This window comes from Wyeomyia smithii, chromosome 1, assembly GCF_029784165.1.
Source record: "Wyeomyia smithii strain HCP4-BCI-WySm-NY-G18 chromosome 1, ASM2978416v1, whole genome shotgun sequence".
NCBI lineage: Eukaryota > Metazoa > Arthropoda > Insecta > Diptera > Culicidae > Wyeomyia > Wyeomyia smithii.
Window position 1 is genome coordinate 116,611,496 of NC_073694.1, and position 18,783 is coordinate 116,630,278.

Below are 18,783 nucleotides of genomic sequence, written 5' to 3' on the forward strand. Positions count from 1 at the left end.
CGGTATCGCTCATGATTAAAATGTTCGAAATTAAGAGTCATTTCTTTTATTCCGCTATTTCCTAAGCACTAACATTACGTCAAATTTCATAATTTCACTTCAATTACAATATCAATATTTTAGAACCCAAAGAGTGAATATACCTTAATTGGATTTAAGCGTTCATGTCAATCTATTTTAACAAATAATAAGTTTGAATGAGAAAGGCTGGGTCTGACCGCTAGGTGGATTAATTTAGGTTTTTAACCTTCATCCTACCCTTGTATGGAAAACCACACAAATGAATTTTGTTTCGATTTTTTTCGAAAACTTCTTGATCGATTTTGATGAATTTTCTTGACAATTCCTAAATCATCAATCTATCACAAATACATTTCTTCCAAGGGCAAAATATTTTTGGTTGATGAAATATTTAAAAACTTACGTTGTCTACCCTGGTGTGTGGTTTTTGTGGTTAATTTATTTTGGACAAGAAACAACTTAATTTTGCCCCAAACATTGTTTTTCATTGAGTGCTTACATACCTGAAGCTATAGGTATCAAACAATCCTGTTTTGAAAATCGAGTAAGGTGTGTATGTGTGCGGAAGTATGTGTATGTGTGTTTATTTTCATTCTTACGACCAATATACCTCGATTTCCTCGGCATCGGCTGAGCCGATTCGATTGTTCTTAGTCGCGTTTGAAAGAGCCTGAAATCTAGTTAGTTGATGGAAAATATCGTTTTGATCCGAAGGTTCATTCGAAAATGACGTAACAAAATGTGATCAGTTCATATGGGAACTTATAAACTAACCGATTTTTTTCAACGGTTTGACTGATTTTAGAAATGTACATAGGTGCATTCTTGTAATTCCCAACATGAATATATAAATCAAAAGGCTACGTGGGACATGTGTAAAAGTATGTGTTCATATGTTTCATCCAAATGTGAGAATTTTCACACATATGGGTTCAAATCCAAGCGAATAGGCTAATGCAAAAGAGTGACTATTTAGTGCTTGCACAGCCTGGTTGAACACAAATATCCCGAATGGTTTTCCCCAGCGCTGATAGAGCTAATGAAGAGCAAAAGAGCTGCTTTGAAGAAAATGCGTCGTGCGAGATCAAACGCAAATGTAACTCACTATAAACAACTGCTGCGTATGTTCAAAGCTGCACACAAGGAGGAATATCAGGTCTACTTGAATAAAATACAGCGTGATTTGAAAAAATAATCCTAAAACCTTCTGGAACTTCGTAAATAATCGAAGGAAACATTCTGGGATCCCAGAAAATGTGAGGTACAACAGCTACATCGTCGACTGGCCTTTTCGCCAAACATTTCCGTATTGTCTTTGCAGAGCAGCCTTCAACTGTGCGTATACCTTCTTTCGAAAGTGGCTTGGAAGTATTTCAAGTATCTGAAACTGATGTCAAAAATGGAATCCACAAACTTGACACAAACTCGTCGCCGAGCCCTGGCACTCTCTCTAACAGCCTCCTAAAACAGTTCCAAGGTGAGCTTTTTGTCCCTCTTACCACCACGCGTCACTGGCTTCCGGTTACTTTCCTTCAATTTGGAAAATTTCTCACATCACACCTGATCATAAAAAAGGATCTCGCTCGGATGTAGAGAATTATCGTGGTATAACAATCCAATCTGCTACTCCTAAGCTTTTCGAACGGCTAGTGTACGATTCTCTTTACGAGGTAGTCGCTGATCGCATTTCTTCTGTGCAACACGGATTTTTAAAGAAGAAATCCGTTACCACGAATCTTTGCGCGTTTTTTTTCTAGTAACCGATTATATTTGCAAAGGATTTCAAGTCGACTGTATTTACACAGATATAAGCAAGGCATTTGATGCGGTTAAGACGGACAGCATACTTCGATCGATTAGTGACTTCGGTATTGGCGGTCCACTCTACAATTGCTTGCAAACATATTTGGTGGGAAGAGTTCAGTACGTTAAAATAAAGGGACACGTCTCTGATTCGTTCACTGTGAATTCGGGAGTACCTCAAGGAAGCCACTTAGGATCACTGTTATTCGTACTCGTGATGAACAAGCTTCCAGACAAATTGACTAATGCTATGATTCTGATTTATGCTGATGATGTGAAAATTTTCTTGCCCGTCACAACAAATGACGATTGTCTTAAATTACAACTGGACTTCCAAAGTTTTGGACAATTCTGTTCGGATAGAGGTCTAAACGTTAACGCTGAAAAATGTTCAGTTATGACATTTTCTCGTAAAATATCTCCTATCGAGTTTAAATAGCATTTCAATGGAACTGAGTTACCACGTAAAGAAAAAGTTCGCGACCTAGGCGTTACATTTGACCGACAACTTTCGTTTACAAATCATATTGACGATGTAGTTACCGACAGCTTGGAATTGTTTTCTCTTGTGAGACGGTACGGACGGGATCTCAAAGACCCTTATTCTATATTAGCCATTTACAAAGCGCTAGTGCGGAGCAAGCTGGACTTTGCGAGCGTTGTTTGGCGCCCCCAATATGTAACGCATATTCAACGGATTGAAGAAATTCAAAAAAAGTTCGTGCGTTTTGCCTTACGAAACCTTAGATGTAATGGTGATCAACTACCTGCTTATCAAGAATTGTGTGCATTAGATAATATTGACACAGTACATTGCCGACATAGGATTGCTGACATAGTATTTTTCTCCAATGTATTAGCAGGAAGGACTGATAGTCGAACCCTTTCAGCCCGAATAAATCGTAATAGTTATACGGTGTTTAACCCTCCGCAACGAGCTCGGAATTATTCACAACATGAGCCTACATGCCGTTTCATGAGATCTTTTTTAATATTAAGTGTGGATAACGGGCCCAAAGCCTATATATATTCCAGAAGAAATAAATAAACACTGTTCAATATTTACACAGTTTTATGTTTACTGCATGACGAGTATACTCGCACTTTTAGGAAAATTGAAATGAATTTAGAATGGATCTCCCGAGATGGTCCAACAAGCCAGTCGTCGTGGATTCGAGTCTCGGCTCGGGAGAAACTGTTAGTGTCAGTAGGATCGTAGCACTAGTCCCGCGATTGTCCTGTACACTAAACAGTTGGCTGCGAAGTCTGTGTATAATAAACAAAACGTCGAGCTTCGAACCGGAATGTAGCACCAATGCTTTGCTTATTTTGTTTAAAATGGATTTTAGAACATTCTTACAAACATTCCTAGCACCAAATTGCTTCATTTGGTCAAGCCGATGTAAGGTTTTTTTTTTTGTTTAATTGTTATCATATCATGTTTAATTGGTCTCATATCATGTAAACACGTTTTGTTCCGTAACTTTTGCATGAACCATCGTATCAAACATATGTCCGATGATGACCTAATAGCCTCCAAGCCATTCCAATTGCAGCCAAGGAAATCAACTCTATACATCCATTGCTGAGATAAACCAAATGTATTTTTCAAGATTGTTTTTGTACACTACGCATAATATTATTCAATTAGTTACCTCCGAGATACTGCAATGTACTAGGCGCTTTCACAAGTTTTTTTTATCATATCTTTAGTTTTTTTTATCATGAAATTTGCATTCAATTTTAAGTAGGGTATCGAACGTCTTCGTCAGTGGTTTTCTTCGGCCCCCTTTTGCATAAGATTGCTGCAGAAAAACTGCCGAAGAAAACCACTGACGAAGACGTTCGATACCCTATATTTTTGAATAAAAATCTAGCTTACAAATCCTAACAAACGCATCTAGCACCAAAAGGACTCAAATCAGTCAAACCGCTGAAAAAAAATCAGATAGTATGTCAGTTTTTATATTAACTGATCAAATTTTGTTAAGTAACTTTTGAACTAGCCATCGGATCAAATTGATATTTTCCATAAACTAACTAGATTCTAAGTTCTTTCAAACGCGACTAAGAACAATTGAATCGGTTCGGCCGATGCTGGGAAAATCGAGATATATTGGTCGTAAGAATGAAAATAAACACACATACACATACTTGAGCACACATACATACTTTACTCGATTTTCAAAACAGGATTATTTGGTACCTATAGCTTCAGATACGTAAGCACCAAGGATGGAAAAAATCGTATCTCATAACAATCATTCGGGTATCATTTCCGAACGTGCTATCCATAAGCTTTCAAACCCAGCAAACCATCGCTATAAAAAGTTACACATTCCACGCATGCAGGAGACAACTTAGAGCAAAGAAATATATGGTAGCTTTCATTGATGATTTTGTTTCAGTATTGCCTGCTTTAGGCGGAACGAGCTACATATAGCGAGTGTTTCACGAAAGAATCTTAAACGATTGCACTCAAGCGATCGCAACGATTTTTTCAAATGTTGGTTACTGGTAGGTGGATTTCGGCTACTCCACGTCGTGCTTTCACCGTGATATACCACGATAATTCTTGGTGATTTCAAATATCGCATGCTAATGCACCATGCTACAATTTCCGTTAGCATTGATGATACCTGCTTGCTCCGGTAAGCAAACAGTTGAACGCAATCTAACGTTCATTTGGATTCATAATTTTGTATCACTGGCGATAATATCTCAAAGGTTCTCGCGATACGGTTGAAAGCAAGTGAACTTCGATACAATAGATACTATCGTGTTTGAATCATTCAATCTCCTTCTATGGTATTTGGAACTCTAATACCTGCTTTAGAAGCGAAAAACTATCAGCAGCGTTTCTATGGAAAACTTGTACGCGAGTGGAAATAGTTGAACGATACCTGATAAATCAAAGAACACATTTGCATGAAATATTGCTAGTGAGTGAAAATTTCCATGCTTGGTAAGCACTCAATGAAAAAAATTTGTTTGGAGCAAAATTAAGTTGTTTCTTCTCCAAAATAAATTAAAATGTTGTACGTGTGGAAAACCACACACCAGGGTAGACGACGTAAGTTGTATTGAGGATGCGATAAAGGTTAATCATATAAAATATCATATCATATAAAAAAGATTGCTTGTAGTAATTTAAATAGATGATTTTACGTATGAAATTATTGGTTCATTATCTTCCATAACAAAATATTAATAAAAAAAATATTTCCGATTTTATCACTTCTCCTATTTTATCACCCAAAACATCATCAAGGGGGTGATATAATCGGGTGATCACTGTATATATATATACAGACACGGGCATGCGGGTTACCCCAATTTTCACGAGTGCGTGGATGCGTGTGCCCTCGTTTTGCGCATGCGCGGAGCGACATGATGGTAGTGAGCGGGCAAGACCCCACTCCGGACAACCTAGTTCAGAGGATGTGTAATGAACCGAACATTTGGAGGACGGTTTGTACAGCCGCCTCTCAAAAAGTTTTAAAGCTGCAAAACAGGCGACAGGTTGACCACCGACAAGCCAGTGTTAGCTAACAGCCAGTTTCCAGGCTAGTTAGCTAAGTTAGCAAAGTGACTTAAAGAACCAAGAGGGTGCACAGAGCACAAAGGCCGCTCCCTGAAGCAATACCTAGTGGTGGTTCCGAGGAGTATTATGGGTTGGAGACTGGATGGGTTTTTGGTCTGGTCTGGCCGACCAATCCAACTTTAAATTAATCCAAAGTGTGCAAAAACACGCAGATGACTAATTGATATTTTGAAAGCACATTTATTCTAATTCCAAAAGAAGCGATCTTTATCATAAATTTGAGCCTATAGAAACCGAATAAATTTTTTGAGGTATAGAAAATATCGTGGGAAAAACTTCCTACGTGAAATGATAATTTTTGGGCGAACACAAATGATGACATCTATAGTGAGAAAACAAGAGGTTTTTTATTTTTACCCTTCGTTGTCATTGTTTCAAATTTTTTCGACAAAGTTTAAGATTCTCTGGAGTTCTTATGTATGGCTGTTGTAATGATAACATAAATACATATAACAATTGATATTTTTGAAAAACTGTTTCAGGTAAGTCACAGAAGAACTAAAACAAAAAAAGTCGAAATAAAAAAATAGAATTAGACAAATTATTTCCAAGCATCGCATCAAAATCACTTCATATTATTAAGAAACAAAAAATTAGCTAGCCAATTTTAATCATATCGCAGGTACGCGCATTTCGACTACTAATTATAGTTTTCTTCATTGCTTTAAATTTAGAGTTATACGAGATAACTTTCTTGATGACAGTGGCTGTTTCAATATTTCAATTCTCAATATTATTTTTTAGATGGATCAATCACTAAGTCGTCCATGCTTAAAGAAGGACAATGAAAAGCAGAGGTGCTTTTTCAAATAAAGTATATCACCAAAATCAAATGAGAACGTTCTATCTAAAATAGTGCATTCTATCTTAGAATTCTGCTCAGTGGTATGGTATCCACTCCACTACTCCTGGATCGCTAGAATTGAATCTGTGAAACGTAAATTTGTACGATATGTGCTAAGATTCTTCGCTCGGCGTAATCCCTCAAATCTACCATCTGCCGATCAAAGGCGCAAGCTGCATTCAGTGGTAAAGTGCTTCAATATGAAATCGGTGCTCTGGAAATTCTCGATCACCTGGATATATATGCCCTCGAACGATCTCTTAGACCAAAATCTCTGTTGAACCTGCTTCAACGCAATGCACAAAGTGGTCAATTCAACCCAATACGCTTCATGTCGGCTAGTTTTAACACAGTGACAGATGCGTTCGATTTTGATATGACTGGTACAGCTTTTAAAAATAGAATTCGAGTTAGGCAGCCTTTTTGTGAAAATTTATTGACATTGTTCTAGTATTGAGTTATTCATTAAGACACACATTTTATCGGATGAATTTTAATAAAAAAAATCAAATAATAGGACGCTATTAATTCAGAGCACGAAATTAGCAAAATAAAACACTGCCGTTCTCTTACATATCGATACCAGTTTTGTAGTGCTGCCCCGGGTCCTCTAGGGAGTGACACGACACTCATAAGGAAAATTTTCATACGTGTCACCTTCAAAAAGGTCACATCTGTGAGATTAATTATCAGGGTATCATCTCGACCTCCACAATTATATAAATTTGCTCCTAAGAGTATAATTTCACCAATTTTTCAAGAATGAGTAGAATTAGTGAACTTTAAACCGAACATGCTACACACTTAATTTATGTCGGCAAACTTCCCAACAGTTGATTGTGCTCGGCAAACTTTTTAACAAATGTCAGCAACATATTCCAACGAACATTCAGCAAATATATCGATCTACCGGAAACCAGCATGTATTGACATTTTGTTTGCCGAAGTTCTTGAAAATTCTACCGAAAGCTTGTAGAACATTTCGCTGAATTTATCAGCTGTTGAGTTCTCGGCAATAAAATCTAAGTGTGTAACTCTCATACTTTTGGATAACAAAATGATTTCGCTGTAACCTGTTGGGGGTGACACCCAAAGGAAAGCGGAGTGATACCCAAATTTTCCGCCACGGCTGTCACCCGGCCACAGAGATGCCAGATGTTTTTGAAAAATGTCTGCAACTGCTCGAAAAACCAGAAAAATCTGCTTGAAATCTGAAATACTACAAGGTATACAGCCCTAGGGTTGTATGAAATGGTGACGGGGGACTAAACACTGTAATTAGGGGATTTTCTGTTACAAAATATACAGAGTCTGCAGACAGAATCAATGTGTTTGCTCAGCGACCGTACGTATTTTTATTTTAGGCCTCCCCTAGGAATCAAATTTTGAAATATATTCAACACTCGAAAAAATATCGTTTATATTTGACGATATTATGCCTGTAGTATTACTTTGTGCAAACAACATGTATTTGACAAAGCACAAGCATATCGTGCTTGTTGAAGAAACACAAAGAATTTCTCGTAATGCATCAAAGTCAGAATTAACTCTACATCCTCAAAAACCAAATCCAATAATACTTACGTTATCATAATGAATTGGCATGACATAAGAAGATATGTTAAACAAAATTATTAACAAGTTCCAGCAAAAAAATCGTAGCAATCAACAAATCCATTTTTGTTTTTTGCCTGACAATTTTTGTCATTTGCCTGCAACTACATTCGATGTACTACGAAGACAGCTAATATACTTTTATTATAGTAAAGCTTAGAATAATAATATATCATCTAACAATTTTGAAATGTAAAAAGAGATTCTGAATCAATCTTAGTAAATAAACCAAAAATTCACAAGCATTCGCAGGCTCTCACTCTTCTATAAATGTGTTTATTTGGGAATTCACTCTTTTGATACTATCCGGTCACGATTGTTTAGTAAATACCGAAGATAAAATTAAATAAATATCCGTTGCAAAAATTTAAAATTCTTGTTGAGTAATTTATGGTAATCATATTTATGAGATAAACTTTCAATCACCATCAACAGTAGCATTGCAGTTTTTCCTCGATTGCACAGCATATATCAAGATGGCTTCACAAAGCAATTTTTTTTAATTCTCTTATCACCCTAATTTGTGAGTTCGAAATCCAATTTGTGGTAATTTGTGGTTAAGTGGTTTCCGAGAAAATTTCAAAAAACTGAGTCAAGCCATCTTGAAACAGGATTTTTCTTCAAATGAATCGGACAACGATGATATATAGATCAATCGAAAGCTCTTAATTTGTGGTTCACGAAAATGTAAATTTTAAAGTCATAATTATCAGTGTTTTTACAGAAATTTGTGTTTTATTGTTCACGTAGTTCTACGTTTTGTTTATTTGTTGATGACGCTGCTGTCCGCTAGTGGCTGTTTGCGGTGTTTGTCATTGCTATACTGAGGGTGCGTGTGGGGAATATGGTAAATATCGAGACTCGGGGAACTTAGCCAACACACTTGCTACTCAAAAGCAATCCAAATTCGACGGATTATTTTCGAGCGCACAAAGAAGTATCTCGAATGAAAACCTGGCCAAAATTATTTTCGCTACAGTTTAGTAATATGTTGTAAAATATATGAGTGAGAAGTGCAAGTGGCTGTTCCGAGTATTGTATCAAAGAGTATGTAACTCTAAATACCCGATCAGAAGAGCATAACTAAAAAATTACAAAATTCTATCAACATGAGATACAAATAACATATTTTGATACAATTTTGTTATTTCCATATAATTTTGATTACAAAATTGAATCTGAATGAGTTATAATAACAAAACGTGTAATGAAGTAGTTCTGAAACAAGTCTAACTAACTTTTCGTTTTTATCAAAACCTGTTGTTTCTTTTTTTTTTTTTTTTTTTTTTTTGTTTGATCTGGTTCTTTAATCGATTTTCTCTTTTCAAAATGTTTCTAACAATGTTTGTTATTATATTGCTCTATATACTATCTTATTTTGTTAGAAAGCTGATTACTAATATAGTAACAAATTTTGATATGTGTTTGATACTAGTAGAACCATTTCTGTTATAATTTACGTTATTTTAACACCTAACGGGACCAAATTTAAAACACAACCTGTAAGGTTTCTCCCGTAACAAACTAACAGCTTCTGTTACATTTTTGTTTTTTCTTTCTGACCGGGTATCACGCACATAACTTGATGTTTACATTTACATATCCTATGTGGCTTCATTAATGTTATTGAATAGATGAAGAAATACGCTCGTATAATTTGTGTTCGCAAAACGGGCAGCGAAACAAATCTAAGAATTTACTAGGAAAATGATGTAGCAAAATATCTTCATTTTGAATTTTCAATTTGTTGCTCACAGGCTATATGATGCCTCGTGGAACTTACGTAGGTTGGAAAAAAGGCTTTTGGACGAAGTGTTATTTACCTGAATTATTGATTCTGTGCATCAAGTTAATTTTAAGTTAACTTAAATTAGTTGAAGTTCATTCACTTGACTAATCTCATTTAATCTTTGTTGAACTGAAATTCTGTTTTAAGCATGAGGCAGGTATTCGTCAAAAAATGCCATGAACAACATTTTATATAACTTGGTTCGATTCCCAAAAAAGCTTGAAAATTTGTCAATGTTTACAGCGCTCCCAGCATATGATAATACCGTTTAACGTTAATCGAGTGATGGTATATTGTGAAGCATTTATTTGAGCTGCAGAAAAAAATATAGCGGCACCTAAAAGCGACAAAAATTTTTTTTTTTGTTTTGGCCAGATTTTTGTTCTAGGTACTCCTCTGTGCGACGGTGCCACTAGTAGCTTAACAGACCCGCGGACAGCAGACATCTTCTTTATTACTTTGCTCATAAGTTAGCACATATGCATGAAAAAATAACAGAAGAGCAACATTAAGTTGGATCCCGGCAGTTTATTTGAACATTTGTTTGAATATTTCCGAAAGATTTGTCAGAACCTAGGTGATGAAAAAGTGATAATTATTGTTTGCCATTCCTACTGGTTCTGAAAAATAATCCGTCGAATTTGGATTGCTTTCCTTTGAAAGAACATTTTCGTTACCGGTATCCTTTTTGACAACAAATTTACACATATCCATCCTGCGCCTGTTAAGCTACCTGTAATGCAAGTGTGTTGGCTAAGTTCCCCGAATCACAATATTTACCATATTCCCCAAACGCACGCTCAGTATAGCAGTGACAAACACCGCAAACAGCCATCGCCACTAGCGGACAGCAGCGTCATCAACAAATAAACAAAACGTAGAACTACGTGAACAATAAAACACAAATTTCTGTAAAAACACTGATAATTATGACTTTAAAATTTACATTTTCGTGAACCACAAATTAAGAGCTTTCGATTGATCTATATATCATCGTTGTCCGATTCATTTAAAGAAAAATCATGTTTCAAGATGGCTTGACTCAGTTTTTTGAAAATTTCTCGGAAACCACTTAACCGCAAATTACCACAAATTGGATTTCGAACTCACAAATTAACCACTAAATATTGGTGATAAGAGAATTAAAAAAAATTACTTTGTCAAGCCATCTTGATATATGCGATTGCACACGACTAGAAATGTATGAACAAAAGTGTACCACTGGAATACGAATAGTACCACTGCAGTACGAATAGAAATGTGCCGCTGAAATGTACGAATAGAAGAGTACCGCTGCAATCATAGACGACGAGAGACCTGCGGTTCTTTACTCCACTGGTACTGTTGTTTTACCGGCATGTTTCCTTTCAAGACATCAGTTTTTATTAGGTTCTGAAAGGAGGTTTAGAAATTGTTCAAGAATGGAGATTGTTTCAAACTTTTCGGCAAACTTTTACCTTCGAGACATAATATTGGTCTAAGCTCATGGAAGCAAAAATAAATTGACCTATTGGGACGGGGAGATCCTGTTAATTTTTATTTCGATATTGATACAGAGAATATCACGGAGCGGATGGTGTCCATTCACGTCGTCTGTGCTAGGAATGCTCGCATGTAATTGGTTCATTATTCGCGTAAATTTGTCATTGAAAGTTTTTATCAATTTTACCGCTTAGCAATGAAATCAGAGTGATAACTAGCATATTACAAAACTGTTCTATATTTTATCTATCCAACAACATATTGGTTATTGTTATCCATCATGTGGTTATGCTGTTATTAACGTTTGAAATCTGACGCAACATTTGCCAGTTTTATTTCCAATTTTACAAAATGCATCCCAGCATAGTGAACAAAGACGTAGTCCCACGTCGAAAAATCTATCCGTGATCGCTTACGCAGGCGAAAGTCTGCACACATTTTGAGAAAGTCTGCGTAGAAATAAGTAGACTATGACAAAAATCTGCAGAATCTATTGAAAATCTGTTAATATCTGCGAATCAATAAAAATCTGCACACGCACTCTAAAAATCTGCGTTTTGCAGACAAATCTGCACATCTAGTGTCCCTGTCCGGCCACGCTACGAAATACACGCTTCGAAATTTTTTACCACGTAAGTACTCGGCAGGGTACCCGGGTACCCACAAAATGAAATGCTTCTTGCTTATTCATTTCTTGACCGATTTTCGATCTTGGCCTATCAAAAGATTGAAAAATCTGTCTACTTTCAGAATCTGGGATCGACATGAACCTGTAACCACATCTGGTTCCTGTAAATCCGGATCTTCGGGAGCATGTTCCGATGAGACAAATTAGTTCAATTGTCAATAGAACCGAACAACATTGGTATCAAAATTCTAAAAATCACTCCAGGAATCGATCTACATCCATTTCGAGTCCAACTGGTGAGTTGTCCTCGAAATGGTCTTACCGGAGCAGATTCCCGTGGGGCCCTATATGGCCACCAACATGAGTGGATAGAAACCCTAGCAATATGCATATCAAAATTCTTGAAATCACTCCAGGAATCGATTTACATCTATTTAGAGTCCAACTGATGAGTTGTCCTCAGAATGGTCGCACCGGAGCAGATTTCCGTGAGGCCCTATATGGCCACCAACATGATTGGATAGAAACCCTAGCAATATGCATATGAGCAAGTTATTGGCAAAGAACTCGGATCAACAACTGCAGCTGATACATCTACCTCGGTCAAACGAGACTCAACTGGAAGAGTCCGACAAGCTGGCGTCTGCCACATTTGCAAAAATTTGGACAATAAACGCAGGAAGACAAGGAAGACGTGTACAGCATGCTGCAAGCCAATATGCAACGAGCACAGCAAGGACATTTGCAACGATTGCTAATTTTGTTATTTGTTTTTTTTTTTTTTTTATTCATATTATTAAGTTTTTTTTTATATTTGTTATGTTTCAGACTTAAAACGACTTGTTATTCGTGCAAAAACTTGAAATAATAAACGATTTGCAATGGGCCAGAAAACTCTAAATAAAAATATAAAGCCTTTATCATTACATTATGAACTGAAAAAGCTTCGAATAAGTTTTTGAAATATCCTTCTGGAGACAAATTGACAGATAAATTCAAAAAGGATTCCTGGAGTGATTTCAGGAATTTTGATATACATATTGCTAGGGTTTCTATCCACTCATGTTGGTGGCCATATAGGGCCCCATGGGAATCTGCTCAGGTACGACCATTCTGAGGACAACCCATCAGTTGGACTCTAAATAGATGTAAATCGATTCCTGGAGTGATTTCAAGAGTTTTGATATGCATATTGCGAGAGGTTTCTATCCACGTATGTTGGTGGCCATATAGGGCCCCACGGGAATCTGCTCCGGTGTGACCATTTTGAGGACAATTCATCAGTTGGATTCTAAATGGATGTAAATCGTTTCCTGGAGTGATTTCAGGAATTTTGATATGCATATTGCTAGGGTTTCTATCCACTCATGTTGGTGGCCATATAGGGCCCCACGGGAATCTACTCCGGTACGACCATTTCGAGGACAACCCATCAGTTGGACTCTAAATAGATGTGAATCGATTCCTGGAGTGATTTCAAGAATTTTGATATGCATATTGCTATGGTTCTATCCACTCATGTTGGTGGCCATATAGGGCCCCACAGGAATCTGCTCCAGAGTGGTCATTTCAAGGATAACTCGGAAAATGGACTCATTCCGATACCAATATTGTTTGGTTTTATTGCGAATTATTAAAATTTGTCTCGCATCTTGAACCTGGCCCCGGAGATCCGGATTTGTAGGAACCATATGGGGACCAATGGCTCTTTAGGTCCCGTATACTAAAAATAGATAAATTTTCCAATCTTTTGTGTGTTAAAATTGCCGAGTACATAACGGTTAAAAGCGTTATATCGAAGCCGTCGATCAAGTTGCAAATTTAAAAAAGTTAGGTTGTGGGCGTATACTCTATCACAAACAGTGAGAATTGTAATCTGGAGTACTTTGTGATAAGGTCGTATGTCTAAACGTAAACAAAACGAGCGAAAGTTTTGTACGACCTTATTACGAAGTATCCCAGTAACAAACAATATCACACGCTTAGCCATGGGGCTAGTAGCGGTCTCGATCAACTAAGATTAGTTGAGAGAATTCGTTATCGATATTGTTTTTGGCACATTTTGCATTTCCAGCTCGAAAAGTTTCTCGACTCGATCGGGAATCGAACACGATATCGTAACCGTATGGGAGAGCTAGCCGACCGACATCGCTAACCACAGAGCCACGGGGACCACAAGTATTCCAGTAATCTCCTAAAATAAAAAAAAAGTGCAGGCAACAATTCTGCTAATTAGAAAGTTGCCTTTGTTTATTCCAAACGGGTGAAAATTATCTCACAGTTATTAGATGCTTTAATTTCTTATTAGGTATAATGGAGAAAACGATAAAAACATGGAAAATTCTTCACCGCCATTTTTAAACGTCTGATTAGCATGCATGAATTTTTGCTGGGTTTTACTATTTGAAAGTTGCAATAACATCAGAACATTAAATTTTTAAATTGTTCTAAGTATATGATTTTGCATATGTGTATTTTTTTAAGATGACCTTTTGCAATTGCAAAAAAATAATAATAACAGAGTGTTATAAAATGAATGGTCGAAGAACAAAACTATCAAATATAACCACCTCCGGCTTACAAACGATGCGGATAAATTCGTTTCCGCCAGATGTGGGTGTTTTATTGTTGCGCAAACTACACTACCATAGACGCAAACAAATGAGAATACAAGTCGCCATCAACAGCCGTCTGCCGTACGTCAGTTGGCAAAAGGCTAAAAGATCTGAGAACAATAGACCTGTCAAGTTAGTGGTGAAATGCAACCCTTATTTTGCGAATCTTTTCCGAACGCTGATTATGCCAACGAAGTAGAACAAATCATCATGTACTCACACATATTTTTCGCCTGCACAGAATGTACTCGATCGTTTCCGGAGTTCCGCCAAGATAGTTCAAACTCAATGCACACAAAAGAATGGTACAGAAAACTGCTGAAGAGTTCAGTATAAAAATGGCAAAAAACCTTCCAACAAAATACGGTTGTCAATCATTCTTTACATTTTCATTTCACTTGGTTTTATCATACCCGGTTTCGCCAAATGCATGTACGTAGTACAATAATTAGTAAAATATTTGTAACCTCGATGAAGGAAACTTATCTCACTCCTATATGCCTTGGCACGTGACCAACTTGTAATATTTTCATTGAAAAATAAGAAACTGCTCATCCAACTCACATTTTTTTTTGCAGCACCCTTATCCTTCAGAAGACCAGAAAAAGCAGCTAGCACAAGATACAGGACTGACGATATTACAAGTCAACAATTGGTGAGTGCTTATAACTTAAAAATTCAATCGTCCGTTAGAAATTATGAAAAAAATAATAACATTGTCTCATTTTGTTACTTTTCTCAATGGAAAATATTATTGTTCCAGTTGAAAGTCGGGACAATGACAAACTGAACAAGATGATAATGAATATGTTAAATATGTTAGTGCACAAAATATTTTGAGGATGTAAAGTTAATCAACAAAAGTGACATCTTTTTCATATCTGTAAAGGCAAGTTTGTACATGAGAGAAAAACTTCGTTGGAAGAAATCGAAGTGGCTGGTTTTCTGCACAAGTATTAATAACATGTATCATATAAATTAGTTATAAATTTATGTAGTCCACTTTTGTTCGATGATATAAATAGATAATTAAATATCAACAATCTAGCACGGCAGCTCATCACTAATAACTCAAATTGCGTGCACGATTTAAACCTTTCTTTTCACCAGTAATTTTTGCTACTCTTTTACAGAGCAATTGAAAAGCTTAAATAATAATTTTTAATAGCTGTAGTTGAATAGTTGTATATTTTAATTATCTATAAAATTTTGCTTAAATAGCTGTAATTATGCCTTCAGGATTTTTCAGTTGGTCTCGAGTCACGATACTGGCCTAACAAGCCAGTCGTTGTAGGTTCAAGTCCCGGCTCGGGAGAGACTGTTTGTGTCAGTAGGATCGTAGCGCTAGCCCCTCAGTTATCCTGTAATAGTTGGATGCGAAATCTGAGTATAATAAACAGAAGGAAGGCTTCGGATAGGAATGTAGCATCAAGGCTTTCCTAAGCTTTAGCTGCAATCATGCACGCCAATCCAGCACAAACCGCTGTGCTAAATTGTTATCAAACTCGCCATGTTATTTTGTATCGAAAAACAAAAATTCTCATGTACAAACTTACTTTAAATAAATGCGAACGATTATTCCTCTGTGTCGCTTGTGTCATCCCGATTTTCTTTTGAACCACCTTCGACTTCTCTTCATTTAATATATATGAAGTTATCGTTATGTACACATTCACTGTGTTCCAATTCCATGGAAAATGTGCCAATTTCGATATTTATTAGTTGTTTTATTTCCTGATTTGGCTGAAATGTACAGATGCTCCTTTAGGCTAAAGATGTTATTTTGATTTATTCTTTTTGAATCACGACCGATTTTTTGAAAGGGCTTATGTATTAAAGGTATTGTTGATTAGAGATATTAGAGTCAGAAAAGTTTGCTCGATCGGTATGACGTATTGGGCAAAGTCGCCGTTAATGGTTTGGTGTTTCCAAAAAAAAATTATTGCCGAAAAAAAATTATTGTTAATGGTAATTCTTTAAATTTATTAAATTAGAATAAATTAATAAATTAGAATAATTTAAAATATGAATTTTAAACTTTCTTCATCCAGTATATTTTTTTTATCTCATCGTAATAAGGATTAAAAGTAAAATAAGATATACGAAATTTAATAATCATTTTCTACGAGCTTTATTAGATTTTCTTCGGAGCTCAGCTCGGAAGTTTTTTGACACTGTAACTGTGATGTGAAATATTTCTATAGCAGAAAGTATCTGAAAATTGAAGGAAAAGTAGCAAACGAAGTAAAGGAAGTCGGATCACACCTATGGCATTAGCAGAACCAGAAGCCAATTTTCTCGTACATTTCTTTTCCACATATATTTTCCGTTCAACCAACCCCATCTCAACTAAATGATTGCGTTCGAGAATACCCTCCACACACACATTACACCCCATGTATGCGATCAACGAGTAAGCTCACCACTCTCCGGTTGGTTTTCAGCATTATATGTTCGCACAAATTCAGTCAGTATATTGCTATCGAGTAAGGTGGCAGCCTCCTAGAAACAGCTATACCGGCAATACAAAAGAAGGTAGCAATAAATTATCAAAAAACCCTTCTGTACTACATTTTATTTCATAATAAATTAAATGCGTACGATCGCAAAGAAGGCAACGTTCTTAAAACATAGCGTGAATTTTGAATTTCAAAGTTAGCAAAGGTTTTTAAAAAATAAGTTTCATTATATAAACAAACTCAATTACTTCTCAACATAAGATTAAATTAAAGAAACACATCTAAATCCTTCACAATACATACCACAGGGTGTCGAAAACCTGGAAAAACCTGGAAAATCAGGGAATGTCAGCGAATTTTTTTCGATCTGGGAAATCAGGGAATATCAGGAAATTTGAGAAAAAATCAGGGAAAAACTTTTAACCAAGATTCGATTCGTTTTCGAACGCGTTTTAGGCACAAAAACAGATTTTTTTAGCGCGAAAGGTTGATGCGGTACCTTTACTATTTATTTTCATATTCGCTCGAATATTTTTTTTTTTCAATGGGATTCCAGAATTGCGTTCATCATGTTGCACATTTTCGTGCTCAATGCTGAAAAACAGCCGGGAAAATAATGTTATATTTTAGTTATCAGGAAAAATTAGAGAATTTTATGGTGAAAATTGTTCGCCACCCTGATACCAGCAATAGAGAGTTAGATCTTCCATAAACGTTCAAGTCCGCGATTATAAAGCGCAGTATTAATTGGCATTATTGATATTTTATCTTTATATTATTTTTCGTTTGTCATTAAATTTCATCGTCAGCCTTTCTTGTGAAAGACTCAACTTAATATTTTGGTTTAAAAGTCTTTTTTAAAAAAAATCATATTGTGTAGCTTTGCAGTTGACTACCGAGTGGCCATTGATTAAATATTGGTACAATCAGATCAATCAGAGTCACCCTTCCTTCACGTTGAAATCTACAGTACTTCTTGATAAAATAGGTGGTTATCATAATAAAACTGGCAGTGAAACGTACAATTACACTTTTCATGGATTTGTAATTTGTTATAATGGCAGAAGAAACGACATTTAGTACAGAAGATCAGTAAGGTTGGATAAAAGCATAGAAGCATAAGCTCAGAAATGTGATAAGTATGTCAAACTATCTTGTCAGGTGAGGTCAGGTGACTATACTGAACTTTTTTAAAAGAGGGCCAGTGATGAGTATGAATGGAGACTGGATGGCACCTCAGGACAATCATGATATTCCCTACAAGATATGCGAAACGTCGCTTACAGACTGGGAAGTCGGAGTTCCTGATGTCCGTCCCGGTTCAACGATATTTTTCACAGATGGCTCAAAAATAGGTACCAAAACTGGTGCAGGGGTCTTCGGCCCTGGAATTAATGTTTCAGTGGCAATGGGACACTGGCCAACAGTGTTCCAAGCAGAGATTTTTGCAATCCTTGAATGTGCGAATGTGTGTCTGACTAGGAAATACAAACATGCAAATCACATCCCTGTCACGAACGTCATCCCCATACATTTTGCTTGAAGCCGTTTTTCTCTGGCACTCTGGCTCAATTATACGTCAAGAGGCTGTCAATGCTTGCGAAACAGCCGAATAAGCTCCGTCCATGCGAGATCAACTGTGGCTGCAAGTGGTGTGTAGAAATGCATAAAGCGAAGAATGACTGTTTCGTTTTGAACGTTTTATGGATTTTGTGCAGGACATAAATGGTCACGTTCAAACATGTTTCATCACGTTCTGGAGAGCCCTACATTCAATATAGTTAGAAGCACGCAAAAAATCCGTACAGTAACACATGCGGCACAATGAACAGAGCTTATGATCATATTTTCAACACTAGCGCCATCATCATCGGCGGCGGCTTCAGGAAACAGTTGTCATGACATCGGTCTGATGCAAATATTT

General features: G+C 36.4%; 1 protein-coding gene across 1 annotated transcript in view; it reads left to right on the plus strand.

The window, feature by feature from the left end:
• Positions 1-18,783, plus strand: part of LOC129717122 (homeobox protein homothorax-like) — a 283,845-nt gene that overhangs the window by 149,047 nt on the left and 116,015 nt on the right. Inside the window, exon 5 of the mRNA XM_055666966.1 lies at positions 14,979-15,055. Within this exon, the coding sequence (XP_055522941.1) occupies positions 14,979-15,055 (77 nt within the window). The remainder of the gene's footprint in view (positions 1-14,978; positions 15,056-18,783) is intronic.